General features: G+C 33.4%; 4 protein-coding genes across 4 annotated transcripts; 3 read left to right on the top strand and 1 right to left on the bottom strand.

Moving 5' to 3' along the window:
* Nucleotides 1-2,143: 2,143 nt before the first annotated feature.
* LOC122518792 lies at nucleotides 2,144-4,772 on the bottom strand. Its single transcript, XM_043637891.1, has one exon. The coding sequence runs from the start codon at nucleotides 3,902-3,904 to the stop codon at nucleotides 2,798-2,800; it is 1,107 nt and encodes a 368-aa protein (XP_043493826.1). The 5' UTR covers nucleotides 3,905-4,772; the 3' UTR covers nucleotides 2,144-2,797.
* A 2,693-nt stretch (nucleotides 4,773-7,465) lies between these two features.
* On the top strand, nucleotides 7,466-10,355 carry LOC122518789. Its single transcript, XM_043637889.1, has 5 exons — nucleotides 7,466-8,610; nucleotides 8,686-8,937; nucleotides 9,041-9,423; nucleotides 9,665-9,819; nucleotides 9,892-10,355. Exons 1-5 carry the CDS (start codon nucleotides 7,857-7,859, stop codon nucleotides 10,196-10,198), a joined length of 1,851 nt encoding a protein of 616 aa, XP_043493824.1. The 5' UTR covers nucleotides 7,466-7,856; the 3' UTR covers nucleotides 10,199-10,355.
* Nucleotides 10,356-10,986: 631 nt separating this feature from the next.
* On the top strand, nucleotides 10,987-23,656 carry LOC122518684 (receptor-type tyrosine-protein phosphatase T-like). Its single transcript, XM_043637716.1, has 24 exons — nucleotides 10,987-11,058; nucleotides 11,274-11,463; nucleotides 11,772-11,888; nucleotides 11,968-12,152; nucleotides 12,341-12,353; nucleotides 12,412-12,747; nucleotides 12,827-13,068; nucleotides 13,167-13,239; nucleotides 13,340-13,887; nucleotides 14,000-14,250; nucleotides 14,332-14,596; nucleotides 15,657-15,744; nucleotides 15,826-15,902; nucleotides 16,015-16,149; nucleotides 16,367-16,507; nucleotides 16,622-16,819; nucleotides 16,907-17,103; nucleotides 17,184-17,290; nucleotides 17,393-17,607; nucleotides 17,713-17,838; nucleotides 17,936-18,090; nucleotides 18,182-18,317; nucleotides 18,415-19,413; nucleotides 23,340-23,656. Exons 1-23 carry the CDS (start codon nucleotides 10,987-10,989, stop codon nucleotides 18,487-18,489), a joined length of 3,942 nt encoding a protein of 1,313 aa, XP_043493651.1. The 3' UTR covers nucleotides 18,490-19,413; nucleotides 23,340-23,656.
* LOC122518791 (probable inactive tRNA-specific adenosine deaminase-like protein 3) lies at nucleotides 19,800-22,492 on the top strand. The gene is made up of 2 exons (XM_043637890.1): nucleotides 19,800-20,667; nucleotides 20,818-22,492. Exon 2 carries the CDS (start codon nucleotides 20,837-20,839, stop codon nucleotides 22,061-22,063), a length of 1,227 nt encoding a protein of 408 aa, XP_043493825.1. The 5' UTR covers nucleotides 19,800-20,667; nucleotides 20,818-20,836; the 3' UTR covers nucleotides 22,064-22,492.
* Nucleotides 23,657-24,266: the final 610 nt, after the last annotated feature.

Genomic DNA, 24,266 nt, shown 5'->3' with positions numbered 1-24,266 from the left:
ATTCCTTTTTTTTTTTTCTTCGGATAAAAGATGAGATTTGAATGTGCTTAATGAGAAATATTATTATTATTATTATTATTATTATTTTTAGTTTAAGTGAGAATTATTTCTCTCTTGTTCTCTCAACGATTGAGACGCTCATGATTGCTCGTAGTAATTGTTAATAGTATTTTAAGTATAATAATCGTAAGTACACACAATAAATTACGCCATTTATTTTCTTGACGAACATTGTAATAATAATATTAATAATAATAATAATAGCGATGAGATAGTAAAATTATCCACGAGCGGAAGATAGAGGCTTGTTGTGTACGATGCGGCAGCAACGAATAATCCAACATAAAAATTTGAACGCGAAAGTTTTTAAACTTTAATTAGAAAAATTATTGCAACGGATTTATTCAGTGCATGCGTGCGTTTGTATGTATGTATGTATGTATGCGTGTATGTATGCGTGTATGTCATTTGTTGGACTTGTCGACGACTAAAGGAAAAAAAAAAAGAAAAGAAAAAGAAAAAAAATACGCACGTAAGAAGTTATACTTCTTTGGCGTATGTAAAACATATACAGAGAGTACACGTGAACAATACCCCAAGCCGGCTATGACGCGACTAACTTCACGCTGTTAATTTCATATCGCTGTGCGCGCGCATCGTAAATAAAGACAAACTTCATCCCGTCAATTTCGTGTCGCTGTGCGCGCGCATCGTAAAAATTCACTCTCATTATTTTTTCCCAAACGCGCCAAAAGAAGTGTAACTTCGAATACCAACAACAACGTCCATGTACAAAAGTGTGCTTTACTCTTGCCAATAATATTATCTTGTTAGATGTTTTTTAGCCTTATACATTTCGATGAGCGTTAATTAATTAATTGATTAATTAATTAATTAATTGTTGTCCGTCGTAACGTTGTTATCTATAACGTTATTAATATAATTATTATTATTATCGCGTTATTTAAGACGAATTATTAGTCCAAATATTTTTCGTTTTTATTTTTTTTTTTAAGCAAGTTCTCTCTCCTCTAAACGATTGCAACAATAATTCACTCATATGTCGCATCGATTTCTGATTAGAATTTGTTTTCATGTTAGATTAATCGAACTATTATGCGTAATTATTATATAAACAATTCAGGTGGACCAAGGATAGAAAGAAAGAAGAAAAAAAAGAAGAAGATCGTTGTTTAAAATCAATAGGAAAATAAGTAGGAGAAACGAATTTTTTGCGTTATCGATTTGTCATTTTTCATCGTGAGATATGAAAAGAAAAAATTTCAACTAATATTATAAATGACATAATTTTATATCACGCGATTAACGAAGAAAATAATTTGAGAGAACTCGGATAAAGGAAAAATCAAGAAAATTACGTGATGTGAGAAAGGGTTGAATAGTTTTGAAGAATAATAGTTTAACGTTGTTTACTCGATGAAGAAGTGTACCTTAAGAAAAATAGAAAGGAAGAGAGACGTATGAATATATATATATATAAATAGGTAACACACATACACACATACACATACAGATTCAATCCAATGCGTCGATGAAACAATGTAATATTAATGATTACAGAGAATAAAGCTTTGTTTTATAAGAAAACAAAAAAAAGAAAAGAAAGAGAACAAACAAACGAATAAAAAATCATATAAAATAAAATTTTCAATGAGAGACCACACACACATATATATATATATTGGAAAAAAGAAGTAATAATAATATAGATAAAAAGGAATGCAGGATCAAAATTGGCTGGCGTTGTTATTATTGGCCAATTGTCTTTTTTTCTTTCCTTTCGAACTCTCGTGTCCCTTTTAGTATTGACCAATATCAGATTATTATATGATTTCAAAACGGGATCTAACTGAAGCAAACTGTCGCAATGGTATTAAATTACAACGAGAAAGGAAAACACAAACCTGGCACGTTATGTTGTTATTGGAATCGATTTCATTAGGGTTGTATCAAAAGTACGTGCGTTTATTGTATTATAAAGTGCATAATGGATTGTTCGTTTTTTTTTTTGTAAAATATATTTTAGAAATTTAAAAAAATAAAACGCGCACGAACTTTTGATTCATCCTAATTTATCCTAAAACCTTTTGTAAATATAGATATTGCGGTTGCATCTCAGCAATAATGATTTTACAAAATGATTATTATTAAATATATATACATAAGTATAAATGTAACGTAGAGATAAATTACAGCGAGATTACAGCGTTTGAAAAAGTCTCATTAAATTTGAGCATGGAACGCTTAATTAACGAGATCGCAAGCAACTGATAAAGTTATCCTGAAGAGTTGTTGTTCAACATTGGTTAGAGGAAGACTGTTGAACGAGTCTAGACCCGTTCATTTTCAAGCTAATGCTCGTTACAAATAATTAGCATCGTTTAACCATACACGAGTTAAACCAGACGTGCCGGTACGTTGGTTTTATTTCGTTCCAGAGAATATACCCAGACACACCTATTACGTAAGTATAACTTACTTAGTATACTTTAAAGAATATATATTAACTACTCTACTTGCTGGATAAATAATTAACTGATATATCTTAAAAATAGATATACTTAATAACTTATCTAAGTTTAAGTATTTTAACACTTTACCAATCGGTTACAATAGTGATCGTTAAGAAGTGCATATGTTGAACTGCTACCAATCGGTAAAAGTGTTAACGCACGAATAATAATCATAATAATTTGAGATCGCGGTAATAATAATAATAATAATAATAATAAAAAAAGAAGATAAGTCTCTTTTGAATCTTCACATGATATAATAATTACGTGCAAGATCCTTCGACGATTCTAAGTGCAGCTTGATTAGCTAAAAATCTTTCAACCCTTTCACGAAATTCTCTGTTAGATTCCGGTAAAGGTAATCTAGGTGCGATTGTTTGAACCGAACTCGTAGGATTAATATTTAAACCATTTTCGGATAATCCACGATCGTGATCCAATATATCAGGCCTAGGTGGTGGTGGATGTTTCCTTTTGCATACACCAGCAGAATTAACCCTTTTCGAATCGGCAACCGTATAATTGTTGTTGCCATAATCAATATCCGGAAATCTGTTCATCATACCGCGTAAAGCTATCTTAGCACTGAGCAGGGACCAAAAGATTTCCAAAAGTGAAGCTAACAAAACATTGACCGTAAGTAATGTTTCCGTTTGCGAAGATTCCCGTTGACGAGCACCCCTGTGCCAAAATGATAAAACCTTGTTTTCACTTTGAAGTGAAACGAATCGTTGATTACTTTTATTTTCCGTTTCCTTTTCTAACTCGTTACCGGAGATCGGCATACTTCTTTCGTATAATATCGAACTCTCTCCCTTGAGATCATCGTAAACTAATCCCCCCTTGTCACTTTCGTTAACAAATTTCTCCATTCTCATAGTGGTTTCATCGATGATACTGGTTACGTTGGTATTCTTATCATTATTATTATTATTATTATCATCGTCGATAACGACAAAGGATTTTTGTTGTTGATCGTTTGAGCTGGCACGAAGAATTTCTTCCATAGACAAAATAGATGCGTTGCTTGTTTCAGCTACCGCAGCTATATCGAGGATGGTCACGACTAAACAAATTATGGCTGCCAGTAATGAGAAAATATTAGCGGAAAAGAATATCGTTATGTTTCGATCGATGTACCATCTTCTCCAAGCGAGTAATCCCGCGATGAACGGTACCAAACAGGCTACGGATAAAACAGCCCCTTGAATTGACATTGCTAGGGTACCTAAAAGAAGGGAAAGTGCGCCCAATCCAAAATGTACCAGGGCAAGACCACCCACTGTTGATGCCGAATAACGTCGTTCCGATGGATACAACGACGAAAGTGCCGGTTTCGTTTTCACTTTTATCACGTAAACGTTCTCCATTGTGTTTTTTTGTTAACAATTCCTTTATATTAAAACACGTCAGATGTTTTAGATGTTCAGATGTTTGTCTGCCGTTTCTTTTGTTACTGGATTACGTTGATTACGCACTCGTCAGCGTTCACACGCGAAACTCTCGGGAGTATTTTTGCTTCCTCGAGGTCTCCCACACTTATCAGAGTTCATTTTTGAACTATCGGTAAATAGGATAAATAGATATGATTTTATTCAATTTCATTGAACACAGGGATTGGCAAAAAAGTGTATCGAATGTTTAACTCGCTTAATTTTCTATCGCGTTTAATTTACAATCACCGGTTTGTAACACTGAAAGATTATTTTTTACGTTAACCGAGGACGACGACGACGACGACGACAAACAAGCGGATGAGAATTTTCCACAGAGGCGTAACGATTTCTTAATACCCCAAAGCTTTTTTCATTCTTCTTCTTCTTCTTCTTCTTCCTTAATTAACGTTATGCAAGCGCGACCGATTGTGTAGCGACGCGATTATTCTCGAAGTCATCTCTTTTCTTTGTTTTTTTTCAGACTTCGTTTCCGTTTCGACACAGTCGGGTTCTTTTTTCCAACGTATATTCCGTAAACAAATTGTTTATTATGTTTATTACGTTGCACACAATCAAAACTTTCCCTCTTATTTTTCTGCGATCTCGTAACTTTGATCCTTATTTCAATTATTTATAACGAAATAAGGGTTAGAAGGGTTACTAACGTAAGAATTAATTATGATAATTAGTATTACGGTTAATGTAAGAAGGGATCTATCACGTTAGACGTTTGAACGGCAACTGAGAGGTACCGAGTAAAGACTAGTGTGTCTCTCGGTTGGAAGAAATTGGCTACAAACTTCTCTACGTACACCTCCCACGCGAGAGACTTGCAGTGAAAGGGAGAACAGAGTACGATGGATACATAACTAGTATTCTACGGTGTTACGTTAAGCTCCTTTCACACTGAGACAATTATTATCTATGGTTTATATTAACATCCCATAAGAAATACATAACACATTTCCAAGTGTCTACAAATTCTCATAGTTATTCTCATAATTATTTATTTAATAATTATGGTAATAATATTATCCTTGATATCGATGATATTCTAAAGCTTTGGAGAAAGGAAAAGAAATAATAATAATAATAAAAAAGAAACAAATAATCTCATTAATCAAACGAATGTACGAGTTTAGTTGTGAATATTACATTACAGAAAATTGCAGATAACATTCAGAGTGCAAATAGATCCCCCATGTTCTTCCAGAAGGATCTCGCATATGCTAACCTTTATTGTTGCCAGTTTGAAACCTTAACTTAACTCTCCCGACCTTTTCTTTTTCTCTCGTATATCGGTTTATAAGAATAATACACGAAGAGAATGTGGATGACCATCGGAGATCTTTCGCGGATTCTAACCTCCAATCCATCGAACGGAAAAGGTCGGCCATTCATTCGATTAAATGGCACAAGTTAGACGCGTACACCTTTCCTCGGCGCCAATTTATTTCTTATTATTTTTATTTTCATTTTTACCGTCTATCAAACGTTATTTCTTGAATAATTTCCCTGTCGTCTCAAGGATAATTGTGATGCGACTAACGCGTGTCGATGATTGGCGTTACTCCTACCCCCCACCCTATCCCCCCACCAATCTGAGAAAGTTGAAAATCGGCTAACCGCAAGATTTTTTTTTCCACGTATGTATAATATCTTCTTTGTTATTAAATCTAAATCCCTGGGATCGAACGAGACGGATACAAAAGGAGCTAAAACAAATTGTAGAAGAAACTTTCACGATATGAAGAGTTAACCTTAATTAAAAGTGGATACTAGCGTGACCGAAAGGAGGAACTTTAGTCAAATTTCTACTTTTCCAATCGAAATAAAGGAATTCTAATTAATCGATTATCGATTATCATCGATGATAAAGTGTATTCGTTTAAAAAGCGTCCTAACAAACTCGTTCTTACGTAAAACATGATGTCGAAGAGTAAATTACGCTATACTACTACTATTACTACTCTACGTTCCTTCCCCTAACACAAATGCAAGACACGACGAAGTTTACTTCAACGATCTAAAAGAAATATCTATCGATTGAAAAACGAAAAATCTGTTCGCTTTATATTTGATTTATTCTTATTAACTCTTTCTTCCTTCCTTCCTTCAGAAGTTGTTCTCGATTTCGATCGTTTTTCCTTCCCCCCACCAACCCCTCTGAGTCGCTTTCACTCAGCTAACTTCATACGTTTACCGTTAGAGGAAAGTTTGCAAAAAACACACAAAACGAAAAAAAAAACATGAGTTTCCGATTAGAAACGATTGGGTCGTGGAGCAGGGGGAGGGGCGGTGGAGGGGGGGAGAGGGGGGACCAAACAAGGAAAATAAAGATAAAGAGTTGTCCGTGTTATTTTTTTCTACGAGAATTTTTGGAAGATCGAATTAAAATATTAATGGGACACGAGAGTTGTTCGATATTTTTCGTTAGTTCAGTGACTTTTTGGCCGTTAACGTGGATGCTTCAACGACTTTCTCTCTCCCTTATTTCCCCCCCCCCGCTCATTCTTTTTCTCTTTCTCTCTCTCTTTGCACGTGCACTTGGGTACAGAAAGAGAAGGGAGAGAGAGAAAAAGATCATGTTTGTGACCGAAATGCATTCGTATTGGAGCAGCTGTTGCGATTGGGGCACGCGTCCCAACGGTCGTGGCAGCAGCTGCCCACAAATCGAACACGGTACCTTCTACGCGAGTTCCTATCCATAACGGATTGTTGATATTTGAAATACAAGCGTCAAACGGCGTTCTAATAGAAATATGTCCGAGAATTTGAAGCAAATAAAAGTTTTTAACAGGAAATGAAAAGGGAAAGATCCTTTAATCTTTTGAAGATTACAACCTAACCTAATAGCAATATGAAGAAAGTATGAATAATAGTAGTAATACATGTAGTATAACATTTTTAATGCATCATATTGTCAATTATTTTATATATTACACTTATTATATTATATTATATTATACTAAATACCATACTCTATATATAGTATGAATCTTGTAATGCATAGTATTGTCAATTATTTTGTTTCTTGAGGATAGATAGAAAGAGGAAAAGAGACATTTAAAATTTAAAGAGTCTATCCCAGAGGTAAACTGGCGCTGAAATGACGACAACGTGAAAATTCCTCGACGTGTATGAAACGTTAAGATCTCTCGCAAATAATCGTTAAGGGTACGTTAAGGGAAGGGAAGGGAAGGAAAGGAAATAAGAGGAAGGGGGAGTAGTACAGTATGCTGTTAAAAAAGAACGCAATGGGGCCCTTCTTCCTTCTCGCAAAGGGACACACCGGGCCCGTATTACGCGCAACAACCACCCCTCTCTCATACGTTCAATACGCACATACTACTAACTTGGAGGAGAAAAAGGCGCGCGTGGAAGAGACGCCCTTTTGGTAGTACATCTGCTGCTTAAGGGAATCCCACGTCCGGACTGGCAGTTTATCGGTGGCAACGCTCGTGCACGCTACCAAATCATTTTCGAACTCTAAGGAAGAATCAAAAGGAGAAAGTATATAATAACATTTGTTTTTTGTATAACCAATTGTCAATCTTATAAAACAACTTTCCAATCATATTTTTAAATGCTCCTTAATATTGTGTAAAATGTGTAAAATAGAGTATTCACGCGTGAACGTGGAAATTACGCCAGTTCGAACAGTTAATTTGTCCTTGGAAACTTGGAGATCACCTACTTACGTTAGCACAGCTTTTTTGATCGTCGTTAATCGTTCCTGAAGAATATTTGAAGGCGTGTAATTTGAACAGGAGCAAAATCATTTTCAAGAACTTATTATACTTAAAAAGGGACTTTTCGAAAAGTATTGTTGAGAAAGATTAAAAGAAGATATATATATATATACACATAATACACACGGGAAAAGATGGCGCAAACATCGGAACCCTGTGCCCCGGTGCACTGTTACACCAATCCATCGTTTTGTCGACAATCGGAATACATTCCCGACGATAGAGAAAATCTACCACCACCGCCGCAATTTCAATGCAACGCCATTGACGAATTACCACCACCCCCGCCACCCTTGCAACAAATGCATTTGCAATGCGGCCAAAGTAATCCAGCGTTCCAAGGTAACAACGAAACGCGATTGGATAGACAAACAGTAGACAGACAAGTAGAAAGACAAATGGAAACGTTAGATAACAGAGAACATAACAGACGATACTGTTACCTGGAAGATAACAACATTGGTCCAGCAAATCACAAAAGATACGCGAGTCTTCCAATAGATGATCGTGGTTCAGTAAGTTATGGACAATCCTCGAGATACGAATACATTCAGGACGAGCAAAGGGGTCAATTGCAAAGAAGGCCTTCCATCAGGTACGAGTTCATTCCGCGCCAGCAGGTGCAACGGCAACGTTCCGCGCCGCCGGTCAACCAAGACGATAAACGACAAAGGGGCCGCCTGCAACAAACGCATACCAACCGTAACAATGGTGAAAGAAGATACGCGATTGTACCGGGTGAGCTAGATTATCCTGACGAAATCGAAGACAACGTTAACATTGACAATAATGACGATGACAACGACAATGACGACGAGGACATTACCAGGAACACTTGGAATGGGAACAGACGAATCTCGCGACGAGCTAGCGTTAACACTGTTCAAGGTAAAGCAAACTTCTTCTTTTCGTGTTCATAATCATTTGATTTCGAACCTTTGATGAGATAAAACATCGATATAGGTCGTTACGCGAGAGTACCTTTGCAAGACGATGAACCACCCCCAGCCCTACCGGAAAGGAACCTTCAACAGGAATATTCAACGTCACCTAGGAATAATCTAGCAACGAGAAAACTTCACGAAATATTGACGACACCGCGAAAACCAAGGTCTAGATCGGAGGAACGAACCCTATCTCCGAAAAGGCAACAGACCGTGAATCAAACCGGTACGCCACAAAGGAGAGCCCTAACCCCGGCTGGATCCCCAAGCAGTAAGTAACAATTTTCAATTCTTATTCTTCCATTATTTTTCATACGATTATATTCCCGGGGTCAGTAATGACGATAACTCGTTTCTTTTTTCTTCGCATATAGGTCATAACTTCAGTCCGACACGTACGACACCTCAAGGAACGCCACAGAACCGGACGTTTCCAGCCAACGGTCCTCAAACCTCGACACCTAACAAAGAACCTTCGGCTAGGAGGTGTCTACCCCTAATCGAAAACACTTCTAGACAACAACAGGATGTTTGTCCAGCCAGTAATTGTGGCAGACTTCGTTACATCGGTACAGCTCCGGTTGACCTTGCATCTATGGTTCACGGAGAACCACCACCACGTTATGGTTATTTAGAAAATGGTCCGGAATCTATGCCAATGGTGTCTGGTTCTCCAAGGTATCAGGTACTTCCAACCGATCAAAAGAGAAGCGGTTATCAGAGCGTGGAAAGTGCGTTCATTGCTAGGACCGCCGTCGTGAGTTAAAATCAATAATATTTGGCCCAGTTATTAGAATCAAAAGTTCGTGTATTTTTCTTGTTTATTTTTTATTAAAGTAAATTTGACAAAAAGAACAATTCATTATGCAGTTTATAACACAGTTTATAACACAATTTATAACAATAAATGCATGAACTTTTGGTTGCAGCTTAATTATTTGTTTCGTTCTTAAAAGAAGAAAATTGAATAAAAGATTTGTTTTGATATTTTTCGTTAGGTACCACCGTTATCTCCACCGCATAGCGACGTTAACACAACATTGGCAAGTGCATTGGAGAAAAATGATCGAAGAAATGCACCCCTCTTGTTGGTCTTGGTAGGAGTTTTGACCTGTGGTCTGGCATTTTATCTTTCTTGGACCCAAGGAAGAAAGTAAATGAGAACAAATGAAAGATACCTATTTAAAAATAAAAAGATAATAACATTTGAACTGTTCATTTTCAGATATTATTTCGACAGTGCCGCTGGTTGCGGTGTTTGTTGCGCACTAGCAGGAGCTTGCAGAAGTCTAAGAAGAACCTGGACCGGATTAGGTCTCGCAGGACTTTCCGCATTGAGTTGTGCAGGACTTTTGTTACTAGCTGCTAAATCACCCAGACCAGGAACTCCTCTTCACGATGTAACAGCTGGTGCATTGTGCGGAGTTTCACTTTTGGGTGCATGTTTGGCTCTTCTTGCCGTGGTAACGCCCAAGTGTAATTTAGGACGACACAGGAGAGTACATTCTTGGATACCACGATTGTCACCTTGAGATTTCATCATCAGAGATTTCATTATTATTGGACATTTAATGAAGCATGTCAAATTAAAAATTGTAAAAGTACGATCAATTTAATGATATGCGTGTACATGTGTTGTGCATGTTGAAAATAGTATAGTTTATAAAAAGATACGGTGATATAATATCATTTAATTCTCTTATGATCAAAGTGGCCTTGTACTTCCCGTAGATTGTAAGAAAAATAAACGATAGCGTAATAAAAATATGTATCTAAGAGCGATCTGTAAAATGAGAAATAATGAATCGTTATTTGAAATTTCTTTCTATAAATGAGAGATCTTCCTTTTTTTCTTTCTTTCTTTTTAAACTAAATACATTACGAATTTTACAGATACGCATTAAATAATCGCGATAGGAAAACATCAAAACTTATCTCGAAGGAAACGTGGTTTTAATCGCGATAGTTATGAGTAATACAATATTTATAGTATTCAGCCACACGGCATCAGCTTTTTCATTTAATATTTTACCCGTTAAACGGTGAGTTAACGTGAAATAGCGAAAACAAGAAATAAGGATCGTGTTTCGATGAAAATAAATATTCTATAGTGAAATATATAATTAACATTATCCAACGAAAATGAAAAATAATTTAATCGAGTGAGATTCGTCGCGAGTTTCATTTAAAAAATGCGAGTTGCACTGCGGAACGATAATAAAAAAAGGATTATTTTAATATAAACATTGAATCGATACCACAATAAAAAAAAAAAAAAATAAACAACATTGCAATGACTCGTTACGTTAAAAAGTGCAATATGAAAGTTTTAATTACGATAATACTTAATTTTCAATTGGGTTATGCTTTTACCGAAAATTCATCGACCTATGTACCACCACCACCACCACCACCTGATATAAATTTTATTAATAAAACATACGTTAGTGTTAGTTTTAGTCCAAGTTATGAATATAAGGAACTGGCAACCGAATACTGTTTTCTCATTCGAGTAATTAATTATTTATTATATGTTATAAAAAAGGATGAAAAAAATCATGTGTTATATTGTTTATATCGGATAAAAGATAATTTATCATTTTACAGAATAATAGAGAAGATTCAAACGAAAATGCATGTTGGTATAAGCCTCTATTTCAAAACACAACTATTTTTACAGCAGATTTCAATTTTTTAAAACCTGGAATAAATTATAGTATATGGTACAATTTACGTTTTGAACAAAAGAAACCTATTATAGTTAGTTCATCACAAAATATTACTGCACCCTGCGATAGTACGTAATTAAAATTATATTTTCAAATACGATTGATACTAATTTATATATTAATCTTATTACACATATTAACATATTAATTTATTATTATTATTATTATTATTTTATATTAAATTGATTATATTTACAATACATTTTAATCCATCCAGTTAATGCATCTTTCAATATTAAAACGAATGATACGCATTTAACGATAACTGATGATAATTCATTAAATAATAATGAAGTAATTAATTACTCGTGTCCATGGTTTTGGTACAATTTGTTAATTTATCAAGGAGATAATAAGAAAAATATATTTTACGAAGGAAAATTAAATGAAATTCCGTTTACACTTAAAGTTAAACCTGCCATCGTTTACAACGTATACATAAGTGGAAATAATAGAACAATCTTATCGACAAATATTTTAATTGATGATAGGGGTCAGTACATCTATAAAATTATTTACAAATAATTATTATGTAAAAATGTATTTGTAATAAAAAAAATGATTGTTCGTAGAAACTTCGAAAGTAAAGGAAATACAAATTATTACACCGTCTAACGATGAAGTATACGTAGAATGGAAACCACCAGAACGATCAAATGGAAAAATCAAAACGTACGAAGTCACGTTAATGGTAAATGAATTTATAATAATTATACATTATAATATAATTATAATAATTTCGTTGGATTTTTTATACGTAGGTTGACGTTTATTGCAAATGCGTAAAGTGTGATCAACCTTTTATCTCGAAATACAACAAAACAATAGTTACAATAATGACTAATGTTACATTTTTCAATTCACCGCCATACGTAAAATATATAATAACAATTACTGGTTATAATTCGAATAAAATAGACAAATCTTTTAATACGTATTCTACAGGTGTGTAAAGGTGGTACAGATTCAAAATAAACGATTGATTTAAATATAATACTGAAATGAAATACTACGAGTCAATTGTTTTGAAACAATTCTTTCAGATATTTCAACATCTATACTTTCTAGTTTGAAACGTGAACATAATCTTGGACATACTTGGGACAAACCGAAAGATTGTACGACTAATTCCGAACCTTTCATGGCAGTTAAATTAATATTTACAGGCATTAACGAGGTTGTAAATAATCAAACTTCATTCGAACAAACTGCACAATCGTTTTTTGATGTCAAGGAATTATCTTTAAACAGTTACGAAAAATATCAAATACAAAGTTTTCCTACAAGGGATCATCACAAACACTATAATGATAATACTGGCATGAAATTGATATCCATTAGCCTATTGAAAAGTAAGTTTTACGAATGATTCATTTCACAACTTCGATTTTATTTTATTTTATTTTATTTTATTCTTAATTTTATATTCAGCACCAACATCGGTAAGAACACTTGATATATACGAATTTGATGATGGTAATATGACAATTTCTTTAAGATGGCAAGAACCATTGCTACCAAATGGCGAATTTCATTATTATAATGTTAGTACATGGAATCAATATTGGCAGTCAAATCACAAGCATGTATCAGATAATAAACCTTGTAAACTGTGGAAGAATTACATCTGTTTAAAAATCGTATTAACGGCTAATGTATATACCACAATAACCGTACGTAAAATATTATTTAGATTAATAAATAAATATTTAATAGGATTATATGTGTGTGTGTTAAATTTATCGAACGTTTCTTTTTTACAATTTCGTAGGTGACGGGATATACTAAAAATGCAATCACTGTTGGAAAGCCCTTCAACACTGTTTACGATCCAAAAACGTTTGGTATAATTACGTATATGATATAATAATAATAATAATAATATGTATATATGTAGAATCGATTAAGAACAAATTTAACTTGATAAAATTGTATTTTTTTTAGCAACAATACCAGACCCACCGAAATATTTAACAATTATAAATGATCATAAAGGTATAATCAATTTGACTTGGCCTCATCCCTGGAAAACAAATGCACCGATCGATAAATTTCTCATTCAAGTACAAATGATCGAAAATAATTTAAGAGAAAATCATTTGAAATTCGAAAGAAATAAAACTTACAAACATCAAATCCAAAAATATAAAAAAATATACAAGTATAGAATAATTTTATTATCTTCTACTACGTATAATATAAGTATACAGGCTGTAACAATTAAAAATAAAACGAGTGAAATGACAAGTTCCAAGATACGTACACCTGATTCTATAACATTTGAAAGTGATCAATTAAATTATATGATCGAAAGCAATACGACGATACTGTTAAAAATTCCAAGACTTTTGAACGTCACTAAAGATAGTCAAATGTTTATTGTAATAAAGGGTAAACATCCGTGCAAGAGGTATACCAAATTGAACGATTATCTAATGAAATCAATAAATATTACATATAACGAAATTGCTTGGTTAGCTGCCAGTTTTCCCGTAAGTTTAAAAAACACTCTTCTTTATACCTATGTTTTATTAAAACAATTTATTTAACGTAGAAATTAATTTAAACAAAAAAAAAAACAATCTTCTTCGTTCCTCATGCCAGGCCTATCAATATTCCGGAAAAGAATTTTCAGTAGGTGATAATCAAAATTACGGAGAGGGTACCAATTGTCCATTCGTATCGTACAATTTTTATACGATTTACGTGATAGTTAAAGGAGAAAATATCACGCTTTTATTATCTTTAAAAAGCAATCTTTTTTTATACCTAACCAAATCTTACGTGATTTGGCCAATTTATTTGGTAGTTATACTTATCGTTATATTTTTCTTCGTATTTGATCTTCGTCGAAGGTAACGTAACACCTTTTTTCTCTCTAATACTATTTATTTTACTTAATTACAAATGTAATAATATTTCAATCGAAATTGTAGATACAACGAAAGAAATTTGCGTATTAATATTTTCCCTTTGAACGAGATCATACAACAGACCAACGAAAATGTACAAAAAGTTAAACCCACTTCACCGATTTTATCGGAAAAATCTCCTTCAATTAATCGTAGTAGAGACAAATTTCCGCTTTTGGTTGACAATATTCAAATTAATGATTCAACTACGACGACAATTAAAGTGAAAGATTTTGAGGATTATGTAAAAAATGCGATTAAATTGGGATTACTGGATCAACAATATGAGGTATTCTTAATAACGTACATATATTTATCTAAAACAATTCAACAAAAAAATATGTACACCGTAATTTAGAAGCACCGAGTATATCGTCTTCTTCGAAATTCACCGTTAAACTGGCCCATTGTCATCTATAAAAATCAATTTAAAAATTCTCTCATTAATTATTGTTCATTAGATGAAAGTTATCAATTGAAAAAAAAGAAATTACTGGTGCTAAAACGTTAAAACAAGTTTAAACAATAATAAATATTAATAGAGTGTATTGAAATATTCAACGTATCTTAAATGATTGTTAATTAATCGTTAGAAATGTATATTGTTTTTTAAAACGACGGTGTATACGTCAGAAAAACGTTCATCTTCGAAATCAAACAATAAACTGACTGCTGTGTTCAATGTTGTTTTTCTTAACACACCTGTCAGTTTATTGTTTGCTTTCGAAGAACAACGTTCGTCTAACACATACACCGTGCTCCTAAACTACAATATACAATTTTTTCGATTAATTAACAATTATTTAAAATATATCGAACACTGTATTGTTCTCTACTAATACATACAATTGTTTAAACATACCCTTACAATTGTTAAACGTATTCTACATGCATAAACACACACATACTTATACAACACTACACTAGAACATTTTTTAATATTGTTTGACTGTATGTTTTATCTTACTCTCTCTTATTCTTATTTTCATTTCGTTTTATTCAATTTTATCGTTACAGTCGCCTAAAAAGTTTCACTGTAAAAACTATTAACGTCAGATAACGTATCTGTTAATGTCAAGAAAGATAAGTTTTACTCATTTGTTCACATCACTTATAGTATTCCAGATATCCAGTTGGCTTATATATATTATTATTTAAATAATTGATAATATTTATTTTAATTATCATGTATTAAAAATGTATATATTTATATAAACCCGAACATATATATTATTTAATACAATATGTAATTATTCAATTTTCATTTATAATTAAATTATATTATATTTATATTAAATATTCAATTATTCATATTTTATATTAATTAAAAAAAATGATTTGTTTTCAAGTCTTTTCCAAGAGGCCAAACGAAGTCCTGGGATTACGGCAAATTACCGCAAAATAAATTAAAAAATCGTTATGCAAATCTTACAGCATGTAAGTAGATAATATTTAAATTCATTTTTAGCGGTTTGAATAAAAACATTTAATTATATATATATATATATATATATGTAGATGACGAAACACGTGTGGTATTGAAGAAACTCGAGGATGACCCTTTCTCCGATTACATCAACGCCAATTACATCAAGGTAAAAGAGAATGATTTCATTAAAAAATTATTCTCATCGTAGAGAAACTTGTAATCGATGATAGAATTTGATTTACTTTCAAATGTGTTACATGGGGACAAACAAACAATAGGGTTACAAAAAGGAAAAACGTTACATAGCTACTCAAGGACCGAAAGCAAACACGATTGTAGATTTTTGGCGTATGATCTGGCAAGAAAATGTCTTTGTTATTTGCATGCTAACTAATCTAATCGAAAATGGAAAGGTTGGTTGTTTTTTTTACTTGGGTGGAAGCAAAAGTTAGCGCGTTTATTGCGTTAAAACGTTATTTCCAAACTGCATTTGTTTTATCTCTTCTTCTTTTCTTTCGTACAATTTACTTTGGGAATATTAATTTAAAAGAGCAAAAATAAATGCACGAACTTTTGTTCCTAATTCTAATAAAACTGTTGCGTTAAAAGTTTGACATCGATTTCTCATAGATCAAGTGTGAACAATATTGGCCTAACATTGGTAAAAAGAAGAATTACGGTGACATAATGGTTTTTAGCTCAACTCACAACGTTTTCGCCGACTATACTTTTAGAATCTTTTACGTAACGTGTAATGACGAAACTCGTAAGGTAAATCGAATCTTCGATGAGGATAAGATAAAATGGGTGAAATTTTTCAAATGATAAATCTAATTTTGTAAAGATCATTTTCCACGTTGTTTAAATCGTCTTTTTATAATCCAGATCGAACATTTGCATTACACAGCATGGCCAGACCATGGTGTACCGATTTACATACATTCCGTTAGAACTTTCTTAAAAATAATATTGACTAAAAACATTGAAAACGGACCAATGGTAGTTCATTGTAGCGCTGGTATTGGTAGAACCGGTACAATCATTTTATGCGACATTTGTTTGAGACGTGCAGCAGCCGAAGGGGTAAGTCCAAACAAAAAACAAAGAAGAAAAATTAACAAAATAATTCAACGTTTCTGATGATAGGATCGATTTCTTTTTTTGTTATAGGTCGTCAACGTTTTTTCGGAAATGCAATCGATCAGAAATGGAAGAGCCAATATGGTAGACAATAAGCAACAATATTTGTTCGTTCATTTAGTTTTAATAGATTGTTTACTCTCTTTATCAACTTCTTTACCTTGCAACGATGCATTGCCAGCAAAAATCAAAGATTTGAAGAAACAATTAGAAATACAATTTCGAAGGTGTATATATATATATATATATATATATAATAATTAATTATATATTATAAATATATAAAATTAGGTATATATTTTTGTAGAATAGAAGATACTGCATGGCAATACGAAGTCCTTAGGCCACCCGTTTCACAAACTTCCTTGTCGGAATCTAATCTAGCTAAGAATAGATATCCAGAATTAGTATCAAGTTAGATTATTATTTTCAACGAATAATAATTTTAAATAAATCATTATGTGTAACTCGATATAATTATTAACATACTATTATTATCGTTCGTATACTTTTTAGACAGAATAAAGCAAGTATATTTAAAAAGACATCCAGTGCATGACGAGGAAAGCTATTACATAGCTGCAATTTACGTAGATGGATTCAAAGAACAAAATCAATACTTGTCGAGTCAATTACCAATGCCATCGACTTTCGGTGATTTTTGGAGAATGATTGCCGAATTTAAAATTGAACTCATCGTCGTTTTACAACCACCTGATCCTGATGATCCCGTTAGTAATAGCATCACTAATTGGAACTAACTATTACTTATAAAAATAGAATTACAAATTTAAATTGAACATGTAATAACGTAAAACTTGATCTACCCTTTTCAGACTTGTTGTCCCTTGGTACCAGGTAAAGAATTTAATCCAACACCTTATATAAATGTAATATCTAAAGAACTCTCGGAAACGAATTATTACGAGTCTAATAAATTGACGCTTATCGATAACTCGGAGGTAATTGATATCAGTGGAAAAAGGATTGGTATTATTACGATGGAATCAAAAGTTCGTACGTTTATATTGCGTTGTTTTTTTTTTCTTTTTTATTTAGAAATCTACGAGGAAACAACCAGTTACGATATTAACTTGCAAACAATGGGAAGCTGGGAAAAATAAGGATCCACCATCTGTAATAACTTTGGTAACATTGTGGCAAGCAGCTGGTCGAATTACTAGAATCAAAAGTCCTACAGCAGTTCTATGCCAGTACGATTCGTTTAGATCTTATTTCATCATTTTTTTTCTTCTCTTCTAAATAAATATAAAAAAGATCTAATAGGTATATATTATTTTTTAGCGACGGTGTAACAGGTTGCGGTATTTATTTGGCAATGAGTTTTCTTTTAGAAAGAATGGCCCTTGAAAGGGAATGCGATATTTGTTTAGCAATTAAAACGGTAAGACAATTCAGACCGGATTTCATTCGATCTATCGTAAGTACGATAAATATCTTCCTAAAAAACCTATTTATGTACATATATATATATATATATATCTGTGAAATATCAATGGAAAATGTTTCTCTTACAGAAAGACATGGAATATTTGTACGACGCGGCATTAGCGTATAAAGAACATTTCGAAACGTATGCTAACTTTTCTTGAAAATTTAATATTAGAATTAAATAGAAGATTACTACATCAGTTCTATTACTGATGATATTAGGAAGAATCAATAAAATTACAGGTAACCCATCTGCAACACGAAATTACATTTACAGTGCTTTACCTGTACTTCATATGCAAGTAAAATATTTAATTTAAAAAGAAAATCGCACGAACACTTTTTGGTTCACCCTAACAATACAAATAAATATAAAAACCATGCAATATATATATATGTATATTCAATTTGAATCGTTGCATCTAATAACACACCTGTTCGACGTAGTTGAAAGAAAGGAAAAAATGATAGTAAAATAAAATAGGAGAAAGGGATAGAATTAGTAAATAGAGGTAGAGATAGAGATAGAACTAGAAAGAGAGAGAAATATAGAGATAGAGATAGAAGAAGTTCCTCCTCACCCCCCCAACAAATCTCTACCCTACCCTACCTACAAACATCGTGTCGAGTTTTTAAATTTGGCCACGAGAGTGCGTTCCGATCGTAAGTACGATAAACCGTAAGCTCTTGGAAAAAGATAGGCGTAAAGTAGACGTTCCTTAAACGCATCATACTGCAAGGAATCCCTTAACGTTGCATCCAGTGCAACGCGATTCGAATCGTGATTGGTGTCTTTGTTTTTTTTCCCCAGTGTGCATAAGAAGTATTCTTTTTACCAAGGACGACGGGCCATTGTTGTCTCCTTCCGTTCATCTTCGTAATCGTTGTGTTACGGATTTTTTTCTTTTTTGGATTATAAGTATCATTGTCGTCGGTTGTTGGTCGTGAAAATAAAAAAGAGAGAATAATTATTCTTTCCACCTCGTTTTCTCATAAGAGAAATTCAAGATCGCCATAAAGCTATAGACACACAAGGAACCCAACGAAGGAGGAGGATCATCATTCGTGTACGCGAATAGTAACGAGTAAGTATATTATTTTCTCTTTTACCTGATACACACAATAGTTCCTGCATTTACAGAATTGGGATTTGCTAATCGTGAATAAAAGAATTATCGGTAATATTGTTGGATTATTAAAACTATGTATTCTACTTACTTCCAATTGGATTCGTGAACGTATGAAGATTAGGTTGACACGCGGTTAGTTTCAAGGCCAGCAGACGTGGACATATTGGCCGCGTGAACTCGATGTACTATTGAATTTCTTCGATTATTATATTCTTCAATTATTTTACTAGATCGTATCTACGGATAGGTTATTTCTCGTGTAAAGTTAGATTTTGTACTTTTTATCTTCGACAGATCGATTCGATTAAAGAATCAATCGCAAATATAATAAAAACAAACCTGCATTTACTTGGATTTTGTGCTTGGCATGTCGCGCGAAACCGCTTGTTGTTTCCTTTTCCGTTATATAAGAAGCACGCCTCGCGAATGTGCCATAACCCGGCCATCTTGAATGACGTCAATCATGGCGCTCAATTTAAATGAATATATATGCACGTTAACCATCGATTCTGATCTAAAGCAAATTGTTCTTTCTTTTTTTTTCACTTTATCGTCGTCTTAACGATTATTAACTAACTATTAACTCTAACCATCTATTAAATTATTAACTATCAACTAACTATTTAACGATTATTAATTAATAATGTACTTTTGCATATCGTTCTCAATGAACTCTCATCAATTTTGTTCAGAAGGAAATAATTAATTTCACGTGTCTCGCATAAAAAAAAAAATCATTTGGAACGAATTATCGCGATAATTAACATCTTCTTTTTTAGAACTAACGTTGAATCATAGGATTTTCTGTTGACGGATTAATTATCGTGCTAAAAATAGATAAACGATATCTAGTTTATACATTTTGCGCGAGTTTAAAAGAAAAAAAGTATTATTCATAGTAAATTTGTTCGCGAGCGAGAAAGAGAAAAGCATATTTTCTTCTTAGCACGAGCTATACGACGTTACAACACAATTATACTTAACTCCGACAATCGATCCGACCGTGGCCTAAGTTGACAGCAATTTAAAATCGTTTCGACTACTTTGAAGCACGTACATGTGCTCGGATTAGAGATTTTTTCTCGCAAACCGATCATCCTGGATTATCCCTTATATTTCTTTGCCAATCATTTATCTATACGAGTTTCCATCTTATATCACACGTAAAACAATATTATTTCTACTGATAATTATAAAAATATATTAATTGTAAGTCAAAAAAAAAATAGAAAACATGAATTATATCCTGATTTATTGATATCATATTAATGAAATAAAATTGTTAACTATGTATATTTATAAACGATGGACGAAAATATGAAACTTCTTACGAAAAATCAAGACAAAGCGTATTTTCAGGGGGAAAATATAAAAAAAAATGTCGAATACCACGGCAAGGAGTAGCAAGGAGTGCAAGATGGAATTGGTCAGAAGAACCTGGACACCTAAACCAATTCTAGATCCAGAAATAACGAAAGATCTTCCCACGATCGACGCTTACGTGGGTATCCTGAAGGAAAAGAAGAATATAGCAACAGCTATTAAAAGCATATCGACTATTTTGCCATATTTCGATCACTTGAAACGTTGCTCGGCCAATAAAATTCTTCTAGCACCCGTGAGATCATTCGATTTAAATGACGATAATATATCGAATCAGGATAGATTAAAGTCATTTCTAAAAGATAAAAAATTTGATCTGTCTATTTTAGAAGATGATTTGCGAGTTATCAAAGTTCCAGGAACCAGTGCAAAATCGAAAACGCAGGCTGCACGTGCGTCAAAGATTTGGCCGTTGAGATTTCATCCCGATCCTTTTCTCGAGGCAATGATAGATGGTTCGATTTTCAACGAGGATCAATTAGAAGGAATAGAAAAGTATATGAGCGTTGCTATAACTGCAGCTAAATTGGAAGCTATTGGTAATGATAATTGCAATGGCAGCGCGGTAATAGTAGATCCTGAGAACGATGGTAGAATACTTGCCATAGCTGCATCGAAAATTGATCAACACCCAATGTGGCACGCGTCTATGTTGGCCATAGACTTGGTAGCTAAATTACACGGCGGTGGTGCTTGGAAATTATATTCTAATAAAGATATTATTGAAGTACCCGATGACAAAAAGAATTATGATAATTTTGATAAAAGAATGAAAATGATCAAAAGAAAGTACGAGGAACACGCGCCGCTTTGTTATCCAAAAACATTGTTGCCCAACGTAAGAATTCCAAATGTTGGATCGTTCGATGCCAAATGGAAATTACAAGGCCGACGAAATAACGGTTCTAAAAAGGCAAACTCGAACGTGAATATAAATTCGAAGGAAAAATCTGGTCCGTATTTATGTACCGGGTGTTGGGTGTTTTTACTGATGGAACCGTGCCCGATGTGTGCAATGGCATTACTTCATTCCAGAGTAGGAAAAATATTTTACGGCGTGTCTAACGAGAAAACAGGTGTTTTAGGATCCAATGGGATTTTACACGCGGTTCCAGGACTTAATCATAGATATCAGGTTTGGAGTGGAATATTGGAAGAAACTTGTAAAGAGGTGTCCAAAGAAATTCAACGTAAAAACGTCGAATCAATTATTCAAATATGATTGACAATATTCTTCGACCAACGTTTCATGTATTCAATCCATCTTACGACCAGTTTATCATAGCAAGTGCAAGAAAATGAGAGCTTAAATAAGAGAAACGTGTTTTGTGCACAATCGCGTTGTGACCAATAATACGAGAGTGACCTTGGTGTATTTGTATAATTTACACCGTTTTTTTGAACCCTCAGCATCTGCTCCTATTTCCTTCTTCTTCTTCTTCTTCATCTTCTTTAGATGAGTGCGTACATGCATATACGATGATGTATTGCATTAACATTTGTGTGCTTGCTTCCTTGTACAATGAAGCTTTTGTATTTCCACGATTATACAGAAATTCTTATTTCTCTATTGTGTTTAGATTCGTTTCGTCTATATATCACCTACTTTGCATACCTTGTTAATAATAAAGTAACGAACGTGTCGAAGAAACACAAGATAAATCATTTTTCTTACGCCTTTCCATATGTTATTACTTATTTTCGCTATAGTACAATCATAAACGTGTAACGATACGATACAACAGTAATGCTATTACGTGAGATGCAACTGAAATTAAATCTTAGAAATGTTTGTGGTAGTGGCGGTGGTCGGGGGAGGCAGGCGGGGGGGTAAAGGAAAGAAAAGGAAAGGGAAGGGGAAAAAAAAAGAAACACAAATGATGAAGAATCGACGGATAAACTAAACAAACAGATTATTTTTATACTTAATCATAATTAATATTTACTTGTTCGTCTCATTTAGCGTTGAAATCATTCTTTCTCGCGAATATTAGTATAATTTTATTAACAAAAGATCCGAGGAGTAATCTTTTCTATGCATTCGTGCACGCTACAAACAATATATTTATTCCACGAACATTTTATTCTTCGTATAAGCGAATAGCGTATACACATACGTAGAGGGAAACGATGACCCATCGAATTGACTTCAATCAGTGAAAAACTTGAGATACACGAGACGTTTATGGGAGTCGAATCATTCACGATTCACCGGAGACGTGTTGCAAGAAGGCAAATTTTGCTTTGCTGTAAGAAAGAGAGAGGGGGGAGAAAAAAGGGGACGGAAAATTTTCGAAGAAAATCGTCCGATAAAGTGGGTGCCATTGTTTTTCACTGATAGATCGATATTATTATCACGTGTTGTTACATTTACAATAAATGAAATATTATTAAATAACGTTGTTTACTATTCCTGATGATGATGATGATGATGGGGTGGGGTAAGGTGAGGTTTATTAATTAATACGACCGAATGAATTTGTTTCTTTCTGTTACAGATATTGCAGTCGTCTTGTTGAAAGGATTTTCGAGGAAAATTCAAAAGAAAAGTTAAGAGGAAACGATCGAAGAAATTTAAAAAGGAAGTAAAGAAGTGGGGGGTCTAACGAGCCTATAGCATAGTTCTTTCGTGCTCGATATCAGAGATAACGTTACGAGAAAATAATTAATCTGCATAGCAAACAAAACGACGCTTCGCATATATTCCTCTGTCTCTCTTTTATTTTTTTTTCATGCTATTTATCATAGTCATCGGTAGAAACAGAAGCAGCAGTAGCAGCAACAGGTACCAGTAAAACGATACGGATTCGCAAAAGGAATATAAAATAAAATAAAATAAAAGAAAAGAAGAATTAAGCCGAGCAAGTTGAAAGACGCGGAGGACTTCCATAATATATAGAACAGAGTCGTATTTTGCTCATCAACACTGAGTGATTCCAATTGACGATCGTCTCGACCCTCGGGCTCTCGTCTTATTGGTCAGCCTTTTAATACGTTACGTTACCATTGGAGATCTGTTCTTTTCGAACGAACAAACGAACGACGGTTGCACACTCATTCGAAAACTCTCCTCGTAGACAGTATCATCAGAATCGTTCATCAAATCTAAGTGATCGATATCATTCTTACTTCTATCTATAAAAAATAAAAAGAAAAAGCACGGATTTATCTTTCGAATATTTATACAAAAAAATACGACGAGGCTACATTAGTGAAAATTAAATCAACGAAATTCTGTTGACTGTGTCCTGCTGTTGTTGTCACCTAAATACAAATTAATAATAATATCGACTGAATGGCTATCTACTGGCTCCTGCTTTTCGAAAGACTTTGATAGTTTCTTTTTTTTTATAATAATATTAAAAAGGAATAATAATTTGTCGAAAAGGATTACGTTAGAAAAACATCCTGGTGATATTTAATTC

The sequence above is a fragment of the Polistes fuscatus genome, unplaced genomic scaffold, assembly GCF_010416935.1.
Source record: "Polistes fuscatus isolate 324 unplaced genomic scaffold, CU_Pfus_HIC Scaffold26, whole genome shotgun sequence".
Lineage (NCBI taxonomy): Eukaryota > Metazoa > Arthropoda > Insecta > Hymenoptera > Vespidae > Polistes > Polistes fuscatus.
The sequence above is the reverse complement of the archived record's forward strand: the minus strand, read 5'-3'. Positions and strand labels throughout refer to the sequence as shown.

What these genes read in the sequence shown, in the direction of transcription:
- LOC122518792 (XM_043637891.1), bottom strand. Translation starts at nt 3,904, where the DNA reads ATGGAGAACGTTTACGTGATAAAAGTGAAAACGAAACCGGCACTTTCG.
- LOC122518789 (XM_043637889.1), top strand. Translation starts at nt 7,857, where the DNA reads ATGGCGCAAACATCGGAACCCTGTGCCCCGGTGCACTGTTACACCAAT. An exon ending in CCCGGCTGGATCCCCAAGCA is followed by an intron (nt 8,938 to 9,040) that starts GTAAGTAACAAT and finishes CTTCGCATATAG; the next exon opens with GTCATAACTTCAGTCCGACA. An exon ending in TCTTGGACCCAAGGAAGAAA is followed by an intron (nt 9,820 to 9,891) that starts GTAAATGAGAAC and finishes GTTCATTTTCAG; the next exon opens with ATATTATTTCGACAGTGCCG.
- LOC122518684 (XM_043637716.1), top strand. Translation starts at nt 10,987, where the DNA reads ATGAAAGTTTTAATTACGATAATACTTAATTTTCAATTGGGTTATGCT. An exon ending in TACTGGATCAACAATATGAG is followed by an intron (nt 14,597 to 15,656) that starts GTATTCTTAATA and finishes TTTGTTTTCAAG; the next exon opens with TCTTTTCCAAGAGGCCAAAC. An exon ending in CGCTTATCGATAACTCGGAG is followed by an intron (nt 17,839 to 17,935) that starts GTAATTGATATC and finishes TTTTTTATTTAG; the next exon opens with AAATCTACGAGGAAACAACC.
- LOC122518791 (XM_043637890.1), top strand. Translation starts at nt 20,837, where the DNA reads ATGTCGAATACCACGGCAAGGAGTAGCAAGGAGTGCAAGATGGAATTG.